The 21,016-nt window shown below is 32.3% G+C and overlaps 1 protein-coding gene across 3 annotated transcripts in view; it reads left to right on the top strand.

Moving 5' to 3' along the window:
- LOC145241440 (LIM domain transcription factor LMO4.2-like) overlaps nt 1–20,419 on the top strand; it is a 473,578-nt gene extending 453,159 nt beyond the window's left edge. For all 3 annotated transcript variants that reach the window (XM_080104398.1, XM_080104399.1, XM_080104400.1), the window contains one exon: nt 10,374–20,419. Coding sequence is in view for 1 of the 3 variants with exons in the window: in XM_080104400.1 (XP_079960526.1) it covers nt 10,374–10,382 (9 nt within the window). In the remaining 2 variants the exon portion in view is untranslated. The remainder of the gene's footprint in view (nt 1–10,373) is intronic.
- The last annotated feature ends 597 nt before the right edge of the window (nt 20,420–21,016 follow it).

The following is a 21,016-nucleotide window of genomic DNA, read 5'->3' on the forward strand; positions in this document are numbered from 1 at the left end:
AAATTCAGAGAAAGGAAATAATAATGGAACATTATATTACAAATCAAAACAAATAATCTATGAAAAAAGAAAAAAAAAGATATGGCATATGATGATAATAATAAAGAGGGGCCTGTGAAAATTCCACAGCGGACTCTTTCATATGTAATTCTGTGGATGTTCAGCGTAAATGGAGACTCCCTGGTATTGTAGCTCTTTTGTTAAAACTGCAAAAGTATTTAAGCTAGTAGGAACGCCAGGCGTAGCCTGGTCATAAAATACGCTTAAATATGATATTATAATTAATGCAGATTTTGTATCTATTATTACAGAGTCAATTTTCTAGTGATTCTTTTAAATGAGAAAATTGTGATTTCAAAAATAAAAATATGTATCCATATGACTTAGGTGCATCAGTTGGAATCGAAACCGAAACATAAACTTATGAAGAATTCTTGTAGTATTCTATGAGATGTGGGTTGACATTATATATTGTTCTTATAACGGGACCTGTTATCAACGTATAAATTGTATATATTATTGTTTAGCAGGAGTTAGAGATATCAACGTATAAACTGAGTCATTTTGTATCAGAGAGTTATCACACGGATATATATTACAGTTCATGTTTACACAAGGTATCATTTTTTATAAGAAGAATAATATATGCTTCATACCTTCTTTCTTCTACCTTCCTGCTGTGCTACGTGACGAATCATGAAATGACCAGCACCATCCAATTGAGACATCTGTTCTTCCTTCTTTTGTGAAACCACAGAACGACAATTTATATTTTTTAAATATAAATTTATTTCAGTTGTTTCAAATGGTCTTCACAGAGTCTGCATTTCTTGTCTACATGCTAGTTCTATCCAGCCTCGCTTCCTGGCCATCTGTTCACTCCAATTCTCTGCCTCTTCGACTGACTAAACTTCCTGATCTCAGTTCCGGTGGCGTAACCAATTAAAAGACACATCTTCTTAACGTGACATTTCCACGTCTGCCTGCCCAAGGTTATTTTGTTTATTTAACATAGCTAATTAATGTAAACATCTTCAGCTAAAACCCATTGCTACAATATATATATATATATATATATATATATATATATATATATATATATATATATATATATATATACACACACAATTAGTTTCTTTTTTGGGGAAAAAGAAACGTGAACTCGTAATGTATAAATATATATATATATATATATATATATGATATCCACTTCCGGTTATAGAATAGATGAGTATTGGCTGAAGAGAACTTGATATGAGTATCTAAAACGGTCTTGAAACCGACGGTACCAATGATTTATCTAAAACTTTCTGTAAACAAATATATATGGTTGGTGTCCTTCCGTCTAGACCCACGATGGAGAATCGCGCCTGAAGATTGTCATGAATGGTGGCAGCTGTTGCTGTGACTGAGCAGACCGATGCGGGAGCAGCAGATTCTGTTGCACTTCCCGCAGGCATACCCTCTGCCAGACTCTGCCAATGCTGGCGCTGATGTTGTCCTTTTGCGCCTGCCTATCTCCCCCACCCCCTGTTCATTTCTTCTCTCCTCGCTTAACCGAAGACGCTTCTTGACTTTGACCCTCAAGGAGTCACGGTTTGCAGCGTAGCATTCGAGGTCAACAGGGTTGATGTTGCCAGATTTTAAGTCCCTTTTGCACACATCCTTAAGTCTGAGGAGTGGTTTAGCAGTTTGTCTGCTGCTGGCAGAGAGCTCGCCATGCAGGATGTCTTTGGGGATTTGGCCATCTTGAATGCGAACGACATGCCCTAGCCAGCCCAGATGTCTCTGGAAGAGGAGGGCAAACATGCTTGGAAGATTAGAGAGAGAGAGAGAGAGAGAGAGAGAGAGAGAGAGAGAGAGAGAGAGAGAGTGAAATCAAAGGAGATGTAAAGTTTATCTTATAAAAGCAATGGTATGCTTTATATATCAACGGTATGATTGCTATTTATGACTATGATTAATTGTAGTTTCAGTTAATGCCGTAAACAGCAAATTCTAGCATTGCTACAAATATAATTTGCTGATTTCTTTCTGTCCTCTGATGAGAAGAATAGCATTCTTTGAAACTCTGCGGAATAAGAACTTTGTAAATTGTTTTTTGGAGTAATCATTCGAACAATAAATTTGATTGTAAATTTCAACTTAGTTTTGATTTCTTATATTTATTTATTTATTATTTTTAAAAACAGTAATCTACGGACACTCGTGTTTCGGAGCCCTACTCCTTTTCAGCGTAGCTTGACTGTTAGGATTTGAACCCTGGACCTTATGTATTTCAGTCCAGCGCCCTAACTCATTACGCTATGATGCCATAGACAATTTGCTGTTTAGTTGTTATCGTTTATCTGTTTGCGTAGTTTTTGTTGTTGATTTTTGAATCCTTTAAAAATAATAAATAAAAAATGCGTCAAAATAAAAAAAATGGGCGACTTTCTAAGAAAAACACCGGATCTCCGAGGCGGAGACGTTAACCTTATATATATATATATATATATATATATATATATATATATATATATATATATATATATGTGTGTGTGTGTGTGTGTGTGTGTGTGTGTGTGTGTTTATGAAGTTTAAGTCAACCATATCCGTACTATTCTCATTTTCTACCTGAACCAGATACCCTAACATGTGCGTCTGTATCTCGATTTTTCTCAAAACTGAACATTAAAAACACTAAAATCAACATGTTTAAACGCGTCTAGATATTAAACCAGGAAGTATCAATGGCCCCTTTAAATCTATGAAACTAAAGAAACCTATATTTATCGAATCACAGGACTTTTCGAAATTTCATGTTTTCAAATTGTAAAAAAAAAAAAATAAATAAATAACATTTCGTCTTTTGTGTTGTTTCGATAACAAACAAAAATCTTACAGAGGGCTCCGCTGCATTGACGCATTACGAGTATTGTTTGAGGACTCAATTTGATATTATTTTTTATTTTTATTACTTCAAATTTTTTTAAAAATCCTTTGAAATGAGGCTGCATAATTTGTGAATTCATTTTTTGCAAACTATTATCATCTTCATCGTTGTGTTTCACCACGTTTCGGCCAACTCATCCCCCGGCGTGCTTTGGATAGGATTGAATCAGACAATGTCCACCACGAACCGGAGAGACTCAACGCCCTTATCCACTGCGCTAGTCTCTACGGTTCTAGATGAGAATTGTTTGAAGATGCCCCCCCTCGCCAAACTTTCACGAAAAACACTCGTCTAGCTAAAACCACTATCAATAATTTCCCACACTCTTTATCTGTGCCTAAACCTAAATGTAGATTCCATGAACAAAGCTTCTTTCTTAAAACTGCACGCCTGTGGAACTCCTTCCGATTGCCTGTTTTTCAGCTGACTACAATCTGGTTGTCTTCAAGTTCAATGTAAACAAGTTCTTGATGAACCTTCCCCCTAAGTAATCCAATTTACAAAATTCCCACTACTTATGTTTACTACGCTGTAATCAGATTGACATATGTATACCCATTAACTCTTATCCTCCAGTGGCCTCTGGGCCTTAATAAGTGGTGATTCCTGTGTAAAAAAAAAAAAAAAATGGATAACGGTTTCAATCCTACCCAAGCAGGCCAGAGGATTAGTTGGCCAAAAATGTGGCGAGACAACAACTATGGGAGACAATAATTGTTGGGGATGCAGTTACAAGAATCAGCGTTCCTATCCAGTCGCGTTTAATCACCCGAAGAAGGCCAGAGGATTAGTTGGGCGAAACGTGATGAAATAACAACAGCTATGAAGATGAGATGACAGTCCGCAAAAAAAAAAAAAAAAAAAACACACACACAACAGCAATGTATACACCCTCTTATTCGTGGCAATGCAGCGATGTATTTTAAGGGTGCTGGCAATGGTCCTGTTGTTATAAGTTCGATCGGTAGAGAGTAGAAGTTTTACAACAGCGCATCTTCAGCCTCGCTCCTTAAACATTGTGTCACTTTCAGACATTATAAAAGGCTCCTTGGGATTTCTTTCGAACAATTCGAATTGTTCAAAATTGTTCAAATCAACGGTAAAAATAAAAACAGGTGTACTTGGGTCGTCACTCAAACAGAAAAATATGACTTGAATTCAATTATTCACTTAATAAAATTTGCCTTTGTGTGCGCTCCCAGTCTCTTAAGTTAATCCATTAATACCCAAATTCTTTGTTTTTCTAACTTATTTCAAATATTGATTGTACCTATTTACAATGTCTCCCCACGGGGCAGAGTTAGACACCAGGGTCGTTTTTTAACGTGGAGAAAAGGTACAAAAATAAAAAAAAAAATTGTCTCAGTTGTGAAGGATTTCTCCTCCACTGAAAGAGAACGAGAAATGGAAGTGCCGCACTGCCGCACCTAAAGAACAGATACTACACTTTGATCTAAGCCAAAAGGACAATATAATATTCGAGCAAAAGTATATTCAAAATTGACTTTATACGATAGTTACAACTTCATTTCTACTACATAGAAAAAGATGGGCTGGTTCTGAGGACTACTTACTAAAAATTTTCGATTGAAAACACAGCATGCTAAAAACTAACGCATCAGTTTTTGCTATATGACAGTAGACATCATAGTTGAAAGACACCCCGATCTGTATGACTAATCTGATATCTATGACAAAAAAAATACGAGTGTTTGTGAAAAAAATAGTTAGTTATGCTTCTGGTCTTAAGAAGGTGTCATGGTCGCTTATGCGTAACTTAACTAAGGAATTAACAATGCACAAGCAAATTCCTCATTGTGTCACATAGTACGTAGCTTTAAAATAAGCTGTTTGTTCCACAACGCTCTTAAATTCCGCTATATATCCATCGTTTACAGCAGCCAATGCTGGCACAGGGTCAGTCAATATTTCTCAGAATTGGTCGACACTAAAGCTGTCAATAGGGATAATTTAGAAAGCGAATGAATTCTTACATCTTACATGGACGACCGACATCTTTAATGCGAATCTTATTTGACATGTTTATTAGTGTACAATTTGATTTTGTCTTTGTTGTATGTATTTGAAATTGGTTGGAGTGGATGAGGAGGGGTAGGCGGTGTTGGCCGTAGAATACGTTGGAAATGAGGTGGTTTGTGGCCAAGGAAGGAAGGTATGTGTGTGTTTCGTGTGGGGGGGGGGCTTATTGGAGAGGCAAAGGAGAGTAAGGTGTGGTATTGGCGGAGAGAAAACAATTCCATTTCGCGCGCCGTACTGACAGTGACGTGTCTAAATTGCTTTAATTTCCCACGAAAACCTATTTAACCCGCCCCTCCTCCTTTTCTATCTCGGTCGGCCTCTCTCTCTCTCTCTCTCTCTCTCTCTCTCTCTCTCTCTCTCTCTCGACGTTTTTATCTTTTTTATACCACAATTTCGGCCGCCATAATCGACCGAAAAGTGTAGGAAACCGGAAAAGACGACAGAGAATTGCTTATTACTGAAACAAAGGGTGTGTGTGTGTGTGAAAAAATAGAGACAGAAAGGATTGATGAAACATGTCAGTTGATGCAACTGAAGGAACGGAAAAAAGAGGCGATTGATTTAAATCTAACACACAAAAACAATGTATGCATTAAAATAAAATAAAAGAAAACAACAAGAAAAAACAATAACAAAAAGATATAATTTTGATCCTTAAACAAATATTCAAACACACTCACAAGGTGGAATGATAAAATTGTCGTTCTAGAAACAATGACATGATTCCATTTCCGTTTGATGAAAACCGATGTTCTTTTTTTTGCTGAAGACCATCTACTAGTTGGCCAGTTGTGTAGAAATCTCAACAACGACAGGAGCCTTTTATCATGTCTGAAAGTAACACAATGTTCAAGAAGCGAGGTCGAAGATGCGCTGCTGTGCAACTCATGCTCTCTACCGATCGAAATTATAACAACAGGACCATTGCCAGCACGGTGAAAATACCTCGCTGCATTGCCATGAATAGCAGGAACATGCCCAGGGTGATGAAAACCATGTTTCCGGTCAAGGTTAAGGTCTTTGGTGTGGTTTCAAGTGAGGGCTACATCAGGCCACCTCACATCGTCGAAGTCAGCTTGAAGGTCAACACCAAAGTGTACCTGGATGTTTTGAAGAATGTAATGATCCTCTGGTGCAGTCAGGTGGCCGCTGGCAGACCCTGGGTGTGGCAGCATGACTCAGTGCCGGCCTACAAGTGCAATGAGGCCAAGGCTTGGCTCCAAAAGTAGTGATACGACTTTGTACCCTTCTCTTCCGGCCCCCTCCTCCCCCGACCTGAACTCGCTGGAGTACTTCCTTTAGTTATACGTCGAGAACATCAAAATGACCTTCCATGACATTAAAGCCAGCCTGATCGTCGCCATCCGCCGAGTGCTCGCTGAGCTTCCGCTGGCGCTTGTGGAAAAGGCATCTCCTAGTTCCGGACTCGTATCGAGATGGTGGTTGACGCTGAAAGTGGCTACATTGAATAGATGTCAGCTCTATTATATAATCAAGTTACTTGAATTGATTTTTCAATAGAAGTTTAAAAACAACGTTGGAGTGTTGTTTTCTTTAAGGCGACACTTTTATCGTTCCACCCTGTATGTGTTATAGTCGTAAGGGAAAGAGCAATTTCTTTAGGAAATCTTAAGTGGGGAAAACTCAATGCAGAGCCGAGTAAAAATGAAAATTAACAGAAAAACCAAACAACCAAAAACTTAACTAGATTTCATTATAAATTTATTTCAATCCCATATGGTTTTTAAAATTACAAAAGTGTTAAAATTTAGAGATCAAAAAGTTGACAAGCAGAGCACCCCCACACACACACAAAAAGGAAGTGTCCAAATTAATAGCAATTGTCTGATATGAGGGGTTTCCCCCCTCAGTGATCAAAGCTGATTGCTTCTTGGCGTCACTGGCATGAAAGTCAGGAAGCTGCCTACGATTTTGATTGGTTTCGCTTTTATACGAAAAACATGCGAGCGGACGGATTAACATGAATTTTGTAAAAGTCGCTCAAATAAAAGATAGAGACGACCTTCGTTTGCAAATCGTAGAGATTATAATCTAGGGAGTATATAAAAAATTCTAAAAAATAGTGCCCCCCCAGAACGCTGGCGAAAAAAGCCTTTGCTGGACACACAAAAACGTGCGCGGCCATTTTGCCTTATATATATATATATATATATATATATATATATATATATATATATATTGGATCCAATATATAATAATGATTTAAAAAGTAAAAGTAAAAAAAATGATATGTGCGCCACCATCGAGAATCGAAACCAAAACGTTTAGCTTACAATTTATTTTTTCCTTTGACGTTATTACCTGACCTATGAAGATATGCTTGCCGCAAGGCTAAAAATAAAAACATGAATCAATAGCTATTACGTTACACATGGATATTTTTAATGCCGTCGTTCAGCCTTCACCTGGCAAGTTCTATTTCTTTTTTTAATTTTAGTGGTTAAAACCCAAATATAAAGCTTCGCATTGGTTCGAATACCTTATATATTAAGTTTCATGTCTATTGACCAAAAACTGACAGAGGAGTCAAGAGTAGGCAAATTGTTTTAAACAAATTATATATATATATATATATATATATATATATATATATATATATATATATATATATATATAAAGTCTGTGTTTACTATAACCTTTTTACGCAAAAAAAAGAAATACACAAGTATAAATCATGTGGAATATCTGCATGAATATTTAGACACGTAATAGTTAACTAAAGATGATCATCCCATAAGAAAACCGAAAAGCCTAATAGGGAATTAATTAAAATGAATGTTTAAAAGAATATGCAAATTAGCTAGATCTTATGCAGACGAATACAATTCCACGAATCGTATATAACACAGTTGTATTTTTTTTTTTTTTAAATAAATAGAAAAAAGGGTTCGCCTTTTAACTTCTTGGCCTTCGGGCCAAGATCTTTTTTCTGTTATCAAAGTATAGTACCTGTTCCAGCAGATACTGCAATCAAAGACACTGTGAGGGGGCAACCCCACATATCAGATCATTGCTCTTGATCAATCAGTTATTGGTCAATGAAGGGGAAACCCTTCTTACCAACTGTCACTATCCAGTTCCCTCTCGGGGGAACTGGTCTCCCCTCCCCTCACTGTCCATATTAAAAAACGGCTTTGTGCCTAATTTGCTCGGTGGAGAAACAAATAAATAACTAAATAAATAGAAAAAAAGGGTTTTTAATATGAATACCAATACAAAAAAAATTATAAGAGTAGAGATAGGTGCCTGTATATGTACACAGCTGCCAGCTCTGGAGATGAGCCGCTCTAAGCTCCTTTCATGCATAGACAGGGTATAAAGCCGTCTTCGAAGTCTAGTTGGTGATGTTATTTTCTCCTCCCTATTCTTTATTTTTGATAGAAGATACGTTGCGAGCCTATCTCTAGGTTATCCATATTTTCACGACAGGTGCACCACTGAGCTTTAATCCATACTGCATCGCCATCTGTAAATCATTCGCAACAAATACTCATCTAGCTAAAAAAAAAAAAAAAAACTATCGATAGTTTCTTTTTCTTTCTACCAGTGCTTAAAACTAAACGAGGCACTTTTGCATGACAGTGCCGTGAGGTGAATATGTGTATTTTAGTTTCAAGAACAACCAATAGAGGGCGTGTGTTAGTCGAAAAGGGGTCGATAAATCGTATCACTTTTTTTTTAAATAAGAAAAAAAAAGCAGTATTATTAAAAATTTCTATAAATTTTTATGAATAAACAAATAAAAACTTCTATATTAAAATTATATTTTGTTCTATTGACAAATCAAAAATTATATTTTGATATATGTTTATACAATCTTACTGTGACCCCCCCTAAAAAAAAACTCTCTTTGTGTAAAAAAAAAAAAAAAAATATTCTTAAACCTCTGTAAATGTTTCATGTTTTTAAAATTATATTTTGCTACATTTTGCTAAAATTATGTTTTTATATAATTTTATACAATTTTTATATATTTTTATACAATTTTTATATATTTTAATATAATTTTGATATAATTTTTATGTATTTTTATATAATTTTATTGTGGAAAAAAAAATTAAATGTACATTTTATACAATTGTACAGAACCCCCCACCCCCAAATAATTCTAAAAATAATCTACAAATGCTTCATGTTTTAAACATTTATTTTATTTTCACTTTCAGGAAATATTAAAACATTAAAATTATATTTTTTTACGCAACAAATGTTTCGCTTTTCATATATTTTTGTGTTATTTATTTCGTTATTATATATTTTTGCGTTCTCGGAGACACTTATCTATATTTGACGTTCACAGAACGGCCAGTAGAGGACTTTTCTCATTCAAAGAACAGGGGTCGATAACTCGTCTCAGTCGCCTAATGGTACTGTTATGCAGAAGTGCCCTAAACGAAAATTCCACGAGTAAATTTCTTAAAACTAACACGTTGTGGAACAAAATACCGGAGGGCTGCTTCGTAGCTGACTATGATATGGTCGTTTTCAAGTCCAATGTAAACAAATTCTTGTTGAGCTCTCTTCTTTAATAATTTTTGGTGCTACCAGACCAGGTCGTCTGATGATACTGGATTCCTCACCTAACATTAGCACACATTGGTGTTATTGTTTTTTCCCCTTTCTTGTTGCAAAACTCAATCATGTTCTGCAAAACCAAAACCAAAAAAAAACAACAATTTTCCTCTACAAAAACAACCAAACCAAACACCATGAATAAATCGGAGCTCCGATCTATGGTTCCCCACCCCATGCCAAACCTTTACAAAACGCACTCGTCTAGCTACAACCACTATAAACAATTCCCCCCACTCTCTATGTGCTTCAATCTAAACTCAAGATCTGCCCGCCTATGGAATTCTGTTCCGCTAGCCTGCTTTCCGGTTGACCAGAACATGGCCGTTTTAGAGTCCAATGTAAATAAATTCTTGTTGAGCCATCTTAAATAGTCAAAGTCCACCCAATTTCCATCAATGTACGCGCACTAATTCTTATCCTCGAGTGGCCCTCGGGTCTTGATAAGTGGTGACTTCCCAGTAAAAAAATAAAAAAAATAAAAAAATAAATAAAGTATATAAAAAGTCGAAGCAGAAAAACTTTTTTTTCCAAAATTATTGGATTTGGTATTAAATGTTTGATACGCTTTAAAACAACCAAACCTCTTTAATAATCAAAGTTTATCATTACCAATTATCAGCGCTGTCTCACCGACCACGTAATATTGACTTAACTCTTATCCTCAAGTTTACTTTGGGCCTTGATAAAGAGTAAAAGAAAAAAAATTGTAATGCATTATTTTTTTTGTAAAGTTGATTTGTTTTAAATTGTTTTAATAATTAACCATTTTCCTGACGCCATCTTTGTATTTCTCTCGTTGCAGGTGTGCTGAGATTGTATACTCGACTATCACACCCGGAAACAGAAATGAAACAAAACAAAGAAACTAAAACCGACCAAAAAAAAAATAAATAAATAAATAAATAACAAAAAATAAGCAAGACAATTCTCTTTTTTACAGAAGCCAAAAAAATAAATAAATAAAACAAAAAAATCTCAAACAAAAAACAAACACAAAAAAACAAACTTAAAGGTCACTATATCGATAGCGGCTCCGAGACATATACGCTCACCACGTGACTTCGAAATTAGGTCACACTGACACAAACAATGAAACGAACGTCGGTAGTCCACGTTATCTCCTTCCACTCGACCCATTCCGCTTCCCTTGTATTTACCTCTGTTTCCCCCCTCTTCGACACTCACATTTGTAAGTGATTATATGTATAAATTAAATCTCTATCAATAGATATTGATTTAAATTATTTTCGAAGCATATTCCAAATACAGGCTACACATAATAGAAGCAAAGTCGTTTACAGCTGTTTCCAGACGATGTCTATATTCAGTTATGCAAACTTACATTGTATGATATGAAAATAGGACTAATCTATAAACAGCTGTATTCGACTTAAATAACATTTCAAAATATAAATTAAAAATATAATTTGAAAATTATTTAAATCTTATATATATATATATATATATATATATATATATATATATATATATATATATTATGCACTTTGCAAGTTAATGATGAATTTTGTAGTTCACTCAAAAGGGTTTTATAACTGATTTTTAATTTGAGTATACATACATACATAAATAATTTGCAACTATCTGACATTCTCTGTCTGTCCGTCTCTCTCTCTCTCTCTCTCTCTCTCTCTCTCTCTCTAAACATCAATTCATTTTTTTATACAGGTTTTATTTTATATAACAGGTGTCTTCTCCTGTGTGGTTTGTTTATGAAGTCGCTTTAGCCTTGATGATGGCCTTTGTTGAAGCTGAAAGTTACTAAACCGTCAATTCCATGCTGATATTTGGTGGTCAGTTTATCAATTTCTTTCAAATGACCAAAACTACAATTCAGTCGATTGGACAGTTTCACACTCAGAACAATTGGTAAAAGATATGATTATATATATATATATATATATATATATATATATATATATATATATATATATATATATATATATATATATATGTGTGTGTGTGTGTGTAATCAATGCGAATATGATTGAAGGCGGTATCTATTTACAGAATATGGATCTGGGCGTTGTTTTTCGTCAATCTCAAGCTATATAATGACGATCGGATGCACTTAAGATGGAGGAGAAATAATTCTCGGATCCATACTCGTTTAATTTACACTAGAGATACGAAAACTAGTTAGCAGTGTCGGGAAAATATTTAAAATAGAGAGAAGAGAAAACTCTGTCGATTTGCATTGATAACGATTTGCTCTCATTCTTTCTCTAATATATATCAAGTTAAAGGTATTCGAGAGTGATAACTTACACACACACACAATGTGTGATTTTTTTTTTCATTTATGAATGCATATAATATTTTAAGGCATGATGATACATTTCTTATGTATGTACTTTAACAGTGCTCAAATAGAGTTTCGAAGTAGTATAAAAATACATTTATGGCAAGTAAGCTACGTAGAGAAGTTCACTTTTCCTTCTCAAACGAAATCATTCAGTTGAAATTTCAAAGGTTATTTTAATGATTTCCTTTGAAAATGAATAAATGTAGCTTACTTGCTATAGATATATATCGTTTTATACTACTAATCAATTATGCCTTCTTAATGAAACTGTCGAAGTGAATGCTAGAAAATATATAGATGTTATATTACCTTATAATATTATTGTAACATACATATGTATATGTAACATATATAATATAAATATTAACTATATATTATATGTATAACATATATAATCTGTATATTAAATGTATTATATCTATATAACATTATATTAAATGTATTATATATATATATATAATATATATTTAACGTATTATGTCTGAGATATATATATATATATAAACACACACAAACATTTTTATATATGTATGTATAATATACTTCATATATATAATAATGTATATAAGAAATATATATTTATTATATGTATATTAAATATATTTTATGATATATATATATATATATATATATATATATAATAAATATTGATGATATAAACAGAATATACATAATATATATAAGAGAAACTACAAAATATAAAAGTTAAAATCATATTCAAAACCACATAAAAAAGTTTTATTTTATTTTTTATTGACAATAACTTATTAACTTTAAAAAAATAACTTTTTTCCAATAAAAAGAAACGAAATATTTCTCTGCTTATATTATATATATATATATATATATATATATATATATATATATAATCTGAGAGAGAAAGAGAGAGAGAGAGAGAGAGAGAGAGAGAGAGAGAGAGATTGGAAGAGCCAAGAACAATGCAGAGAAACGGTAATGTGAATGGAAAAACCGAAGAAAAAAAAAAAAAAACTGATGAAGACGTATTGGTATGACGGTAAACAAGTATCTATTTTCTATTATTTATTAAAAATATTTCACAATCACAAGTAAGCTAGGCTACTGATATCTCCGGAGTAGTTTGAAGTCCTTAGATGGTAAAAATCTTTTATTAATTTCGGGAGAATTACTGCCTTTAAGTTCAAACATGAGGGGATATAGGTACAGGTAGATGAGAAGCTTATAGACCAAGACATGTCAATGTGTGTTCAAAATAAAAATTTCTAAGTCCAAACCAGAGGGGAGGTGTAGGTACAGGTAGATGAGAAGCTTATAGACCAAGACATGTCAATGTGTGTTCAAATGAAAATTTCTAAGTCCAAACCAGAGGGGGGGTGTAGGTACAGGTAGATGAGAAGCTTATAGACCAAGACATGTCAATGTGTGTTCAAATGAAAATTTCTAAGTCCAAACCAGAGGGGGGGGTGTAGGTACAGGTAGATGAGAAACGTCTAGACCAAGAAAAAGAAAAAAACTGGACTTCTCCTGAAAGTAATAATTTTTTTTTACCATCTAAGGATTTCACACTACTCATGAGATATCAGTAGCTTAGCTTACTTGAGATTGTGAAATATTTTTGATAAATAAAAAAAAAATAGATATTTGTTTACTATCGTATCGGTTTGATTTTTTTCTTTTATATTACCGGTTTTCTGCATTGCTCTTAACTCTTCTAATCTCTCATATATTTCTTTACCAGCAATGCTTCAAGCAAACTACCTATTTTCCTTATATATAATTCTTTTAGTTTACACAAAAATTGGTTAAGAACTTGATAGTGTATATATTTCTACATCTCCACATATATATATATATATAGATAGATATATATACACACATAAATACAGATATATATACAGTTATATATACACACACATAAATACAGATATATATATATACAGTTATATATACACACACATATACAGATATATATATACAGTTATATATACACACACATATACAGATATATATATACAGTTATATATACACACACATATACAGATATATATATACAGTTATATATACACACATATACAGATATATATATACAGTTATATATACACACACATATACAGATATATATACACACATATACAGATATATATACACACATATACAGATATATATATACAGTTATATATACAGACACACATATACAGATATATATATACAGTTATATATACACACACACATATACAGATATATATATACAGTTATATATATATACACACATATACAGATATATATATACAGTTATATATACACACACACATATACAGATATATATATACAGTTATATATATACACACACACACATATATATATAGTTATATATACATATATATATACACACATATATATATACACGCGGATATATATATATACGGATATATATAATTTAATAAATATGACGAGTCTATTTTCTAAAATATCATTATTCATACAATTGTTTCTGCCCATTCTGTTTGTTTGAGATACTATTCACTGATAAAGCCTTTTAAAACAAATTTTGCCTGGATCACCTATCATGCAACAGTGTGTTTTGTAATAGGCAAGAAAAATTGTATAAAGAAGATGTTTTATTTAAATTGATCTTGGAAAATTTATATATATATATAATAAGGAATAAAAGATTACATGTTTGTTTTTTTTCTTCAGGTGAGAGAGTGCGTAAAGGAGCAGTAATACTCTTAGCGGTATGTCGTCTTGATTTTCAAGAGGAACCAATTCCTTCAAGAGGAAATACATGTACAATAGCATCAGCGTCAAATACCACAATGATTATTCAGACTTGTTTCTTTTTGTTTGTCAACCAGTCGATAAAACATTGTTTTTTTTATGAAACAAATGTATTTTCAATGTTTTATTATTAATATCATATTTTTAAACACTGATAAAAATTGCATGGCGTAATAATAACTACAAAACATCAAATCTCAATGAAAATTGATAGACAAACAGGCGGAGACATATTTATAACTAGCGGGGGTACCCGGCGTCGCCCGAGTGTTTGTTTCCGGGACGGGGGGGGGGGGGTTAAAAAATGTTATGGTAGGTAAGTAGGAAGGATCAAACCCGGAGTCATGAGTAAAAGTAGGAAAATAAAGTGTGAAAAAAAAAAAAAACCATCTGCAACGTTAACAGTTCGGCCACCAAGAAAAGTCCATTCCAGTTGTTTAGGAAAAAATAAAAAATAAAAAAGACTACGGTAGGTCGGCGCGAACGTGAAAATATAATGTGAATTGTCCAGCACGCTAATCACTACGCCACAGAGCATTGCAGCTTAGTTTAGTGATTTTAAATAACTTCACACGAAAGAACTACGAAGCCAAACCGGTGTTCTCTTCTCAACTGTTCCTTGTGAACGATCCCCAAACGGTGTTAAGTGGTGGCAGAGGGAGGAGGAATTTATTAGAGAGAAAATATTTTACCACTTCCATTGATCTTAACCGATTTTGGCCGTGACTTCTCAGCAGAAAAAGTATAGAAATCTAAGATTATCGAGGAATTTGAGAAATAATAAGCCTATAACACACCTCAGATATTGTTCTGCCGTTTGTGCATATTATATTTGCATGAAATATCTTGATTTTTAATCCTATTAATGTCAAAATCAGACGGGAAAAAATGAGTTCATTTTATTTATATAGAGATAATGCTTCCGGTCACGCTTATTAATTTATCTATATAAGCCTAATTAATCTAGAGCAAAAAAAAAAAAAAAAAAATGGATCTACTACCCGGAACATTTCTTTGTTCTTTTATTTAGGGTAGGTGGTGTTTGATCAACACTGCTGGGGAGCAATGATTTCATATAGTTTTGTTTTTAAATACCCGAAACAGTGTTTCATGGTAAACAAGTGATGATCCCTGAAAACGTTGTTAGTTCAGCGATTGCAGGAGATTACTGACAAAATATTGTTCCAACGAATTACTAAAAAATGAATTTTGATAAAAATTTATTTATATAGTTTTCAAGGTTAAAAAGCTTCCACGCCAAATATATATGTAAGAAATAACAGACGAGAATTCGAAGTTAAATAAAAACTATTACATTATCTGATAAATAATGAAAAAGGAAAAAAAAAGGAACCTTTTTAGGCCATGGAATTTTGAAGCCAAATGCTTCTCATCAGAAGAGGAGAAAGAGCCAGGTTTATAAATCTACAAAACGATACCATAGCCTAAAGAGGTTCTTTTTTTTACTTTTCCCTTATCGATCTACTGATGTAATAATTTTGTTTTTTTAGCTTCGAATCCTCATCATTTATTAATTGCTATTATATTAATTGCTCAATCTAATCGTGTAGAGACTATCTTGATAGATTTGTTTGCTAAAAGATTATTTGTATTATATATATATATATATATATATATATATATAATTATTATTATATATTATGCATAGATCATCATATAATGATTAGATCACTCTGATCGACGTTAAAAAATCATTTAAATATAAAATTTTTAATTTCAACGTTATTTCACACGGTAAACGGTAGCCGAATGGATACGGTCTTTGCTAATCAAGCCAGCGATGGCTTGTGTTGCCGGGTGCGAATCTATCGACCGGTGTTAATCGTGACACCCTGCACTGAAGATTCCCGAAAGGCTGAAACACTAGTGTCTGTAGGTATTTAATTACTATAGTAAATAATTCATATATATATATATATATATATATATATATATATATATATATATAGAGAGAGAGAGAGAGAGAGAGAGAGAGAGAGAGAGCCAGAGGGTGAGAAATCCATATATATATACTACATTTATTTGAAATATTTATATACAATAATCACAGCTTACTAATATATGTGTCAAGTCTCTAAATTTATGTACCAATATTTTAAGGATGTATAAATTATAAAGATGAAGATAACTATTATCTTAAAATTAGATCCTATCAATATTGTATAAAGCTCAATATACTAGGCATTTAAAGAAACAAAAGTATTAATGATGAAATTTGAATGAATTACAATATTTATAGATCCATCAAAATCTAATCAAGGAATAATACTAATAACTACAGTCCTCTTTTGGGGAGTTGGTTTCACTCACATTAAAAACCAACCTCATGTCTAACTCTGCCCTTGTGGGGAGGCAAGTAAAAAAAAATAATCAGAAGGGGCATTTTCATTTTATAATTAAATCAGAAATAACTTTCTCCCGGGTACTTTTGTAATATTAAAACTTTGTTACATTAAATATACTACCTATTTACAATGCCTCCCCATGGGACACCAGGGTCGTTTTTTTAACGTGAGGAAAAGGAACAACAACAAAAAAGATTTTCTCAGTCGTGAAGGCTTTCTCCTACATTGAGACAGAACAAGAAATGAAATTTTGCATTTGAAGAACAGATACTACACTTTGATCTTGGCCCGAAGGCCAAGGAGAATAATCATTTTTATTAGCTTTGCCATAAAAGCGACACCAATTTTTTGTTGATTTGTTAGAGAAAGAAATATTTATTTCCACTTTCCTTTTAAGGGGGTGACAATGTTTATTTGGAACGAACGCTCCACTTTTCTTCAGCATTAATTACGGCCGAAGCGAATACGGACAAAAACAAGAATTATATTTTTATATATAATTTTTCTTTGTTATATAATTCCTTGTTTGATGGATAAGTATTGCAATATAGTCAAGTTTTATTTTCATAATCAGTAGGTTTATATATATATTGTAGGTTATCTCAAACCAGAGAATATATGTAATGCACTTATAATTCATATTTTATAAAATACATCTTACACGTGTTTTGTTGAATAGCGGAAACCAACCAAACAACTCATCAGAGACAAATGTATGTTCCTCAGAAAACAGTGGAAAGCTTTTTTTTTAATGGAATGTATAAGAATTAGGTGAAGGAATTTTCATAATGCTTATAAACAAAGCTCATGTATTGAGAACTGTTGAAATTAACGCGGAAAATTTATAGACATGCAATATATTATATACCTTTAGTACTAAACAGTCACAAATAATATATAGAAAAACAGCCATTTGATCTCTTGTTCAAATATTTGAAAGAATTCTAACATTGTTTTTAATTGGTTGTAATTCTTGTTCAAATATTCGCTAAAACAAACTTTTTGATTGGTTGACATTTCTCTTCAAATACAGGAACAAATAACAAATAATTATATTATTCTTTGAATTCGGAATATCGGCCACCAGATGAAGTGATTAAATTTTTTACGAATGATATTCGATAATGTAAACTTTTTATTTAGACATCCTTCATTGATTATTGATTTTATCACTGACACTCGTGATCATTGTTCGATTGATCCACAGAGAATCTTGACTGAATGATTATATTTGACGTACAAAAGAAGTGTGCATTTCTGAGAAAGATATGCCATAATTTCTGGCTATAATATAAGACAATATTGCGCTATTGTTTGGATTCATTGAACTACTGTTCTCATCCTGAGTGTGATTTTAACAGCGTTTCGGTCGATGTAATCTCTGACCTTCTTCAGGTGTATCTTGTCGATTCGGGAATGTTTCTGTCGAACTTGCGAATTTGGAACCCTTTATTTACATTACAGGGGTAGTAGGCGATCGAAAAATACAATTGCGAATTATTTATGACCTCTATCCAGTCTGATGGAACAAGAGCACACTATCGCCGTGATATAAATAAACGGTTCCACTCGAATTTCCATCCAAATTCCCGAGTTCGACAGAGATATTCCTAAATTCGACAAGATACACCTAAAGAAGGTCGGAGGACACATCGACCTAAACATTGTGAAAATCACAAGATGAGAACAGTAGTCCGATGAATCCAAATAATATGAATAACCAACCCTCATCTAAAAAATTCAGAAACGTCAAAAAAACAAAATATGTCCTAATTTGGAAAAAAAAAAAAAAAAGGATGCGAGAAAAATGAAAAAAAAAAAAAAAGGAATTGGTTCATTTGAAACGTGTGTACAAATGCAGAGACAAATATGAATCCGATATTTGAACCGTTTTCTAAACAGTCCACAATTTTCTTTGTCTATGCTTGTATCTTTTCTATTAGTCAATTATTTTTTTCAAACACCAATGAACAGAATCCTATAATCAGCTTGATTGGTTGTAATTTCTTGTTCAAAGATTTGAAACATTTTTTTATCCTCGTTTTGATTGGTTAAAAAAATTTTTATTCAAAGATTTGAAAGAATTCTACAACGGTCTCGCTTGGTTAAAATTCCTGTTCAAAGATTTGAAAGACTTCTAACTTCGTTTGATTGGTTGGAATTTCTGATCAAATATTTGGAAGAATTTTATCATTGTTTCGATAAGTTGAAATTCCTGTTCAAATATTCGGAAATTTAAAAGTTTTTGGATCGTTTGATTGGTTGAAATGACTGTTCAAATATTAGAAAGGGGAATTTTGAAATTCTAGCTTAAATATTCGAAATAAGAATTCGTCCAAACGTTTCGATTGGTTGAAATTCTTGTTCAAATATTTGAAAGAATTCTAACATTGTTTTAATTGGTTGTAGTTCTTGTTCAAATATTCGCTAAAACAAACATGTCATCTCTTTTGATTGGTTGAAATTTCTCTTCAAATACAGGAACGAAGAATTATATCATTCTTTGATTGAGGAACTCTATTTGAAAACCATAATGCCCTTTTGTTTTTTGACATTCCTGTTCAGATATTCAAGAGGAAAGTTTTATCATGTTTTGATTGGTTGACATTTGTTGTTTAAATACTGAAGGAGGAAATTGTATCGTCGTTTTTTATTGGTTGAAATACCTGTTTAATATTTCCAAAGAAAAACTATCTTCTTTCTGACTGGATAAAAATTCAGTTGAAATATTAAATAGGAAAAACTGTAAGAACACATTTATCTCAATATGGACTACATTGAGAGACAACACTGGCATTTGTGTGAATTTGCAAGGAAATAAACGAATCAATTTTAGAATCAGATTATTTTTTTTTTTTAATATGTATAAATAAACAATAAATAATTTTTCAAAGAAACGTTTTAAAAAAAAGTACAACAAAAAATGCATACACAAAAAAATAATCTCTCCTGGGAATAAATTGCATTAAAAAAAAAAAAAAAAAAACTTGTATAAAAAGCAAAGATTGAACCCAGAAAAAATTAAATGCTCTGCAAATGTGAGAGAGTTAAACATAATTCAAAAAAAAAAAGTCATTACATAAAAATACATTAAAGATGAACTTTTACGGCAGCAAAGGCTGCGTGATAAACTAAATAAATGAAAATATATCCATCTATCACAGAAAAAAAGAAGAAAAATTCTGAGAAGAATTCTTGTTTTTTATTCTAATGAAAATGTTGAATGCTAACTATTCGTTAAAATTCAGAGTTTGTAAAAAAAAATCGACAAAAAATGAACACAGAAAAAAAATTACAAAAAGATAAGAAAAAGATGAAAACCCCAAAATGAAAAAAAAAAAAAAAAAATGAAAATATATGTAAAAATGTTTTAATAATAAAGAATTTGGGAAATAATGTCAAGATGTGTTTATTTTATATATCAATAAAATATTGAATTCTGGATAAAAAAAAAAAGAAAGAAAATATTTATGATGTCACAGAACGAAAATTTCATGTTCCAAAAATCACGTAAATGTATTGAGTAGGTTTTTTTTAAACTAAAAAAAAAAATCAAATTTTTATGAGGAAACGAATCGGTCCGCCATCTTGAAAAATGAATCATTGCTAAACTCGCGCCCCGTCCTCAACAACCTTTCCAGAAATAGGGATCAAAACCAGTCTTGTTAGCGCTACAATTAGTAGTAAATCCTTAAAAAAATAACTATTTGATCAATTTACGTGATTTTTGGAGAATGACATCTTTGATCGGCTACTGGTATGAACATCATAAAAAAAATTGTATTTATTTATTTTGAGGTTTAATTCTGGACGAGATCCTTTTTATTTTCTATTTAAAACTAACAAAATATATTTTAATGTCATTTTATGCTTTGATTGTCGATTTACTTGATGTAATTCGTAAATGATGTTACGTGTTTGATTTTTATAAAAGGGTAACAACATATCAAGGCCCTGCGACCACCCGAGGATAAGGATTAATGTGTGTACCGTATTCAT

Source organism: Euprymna scolopes, chromosome 20, assembly GCF_053919585.1.
Source record: "Euprymna scolopes isolate OS-2025 chromosome 20, ASM5391958v1, whole genome shotgun sequence".
Taxonomy (NCBI): Eukaryota; Metazoa; Mollusca; class Cephalopoda; order Sepiida; family Sepiolidae; genus Euprymna; species Euprymna scolopes.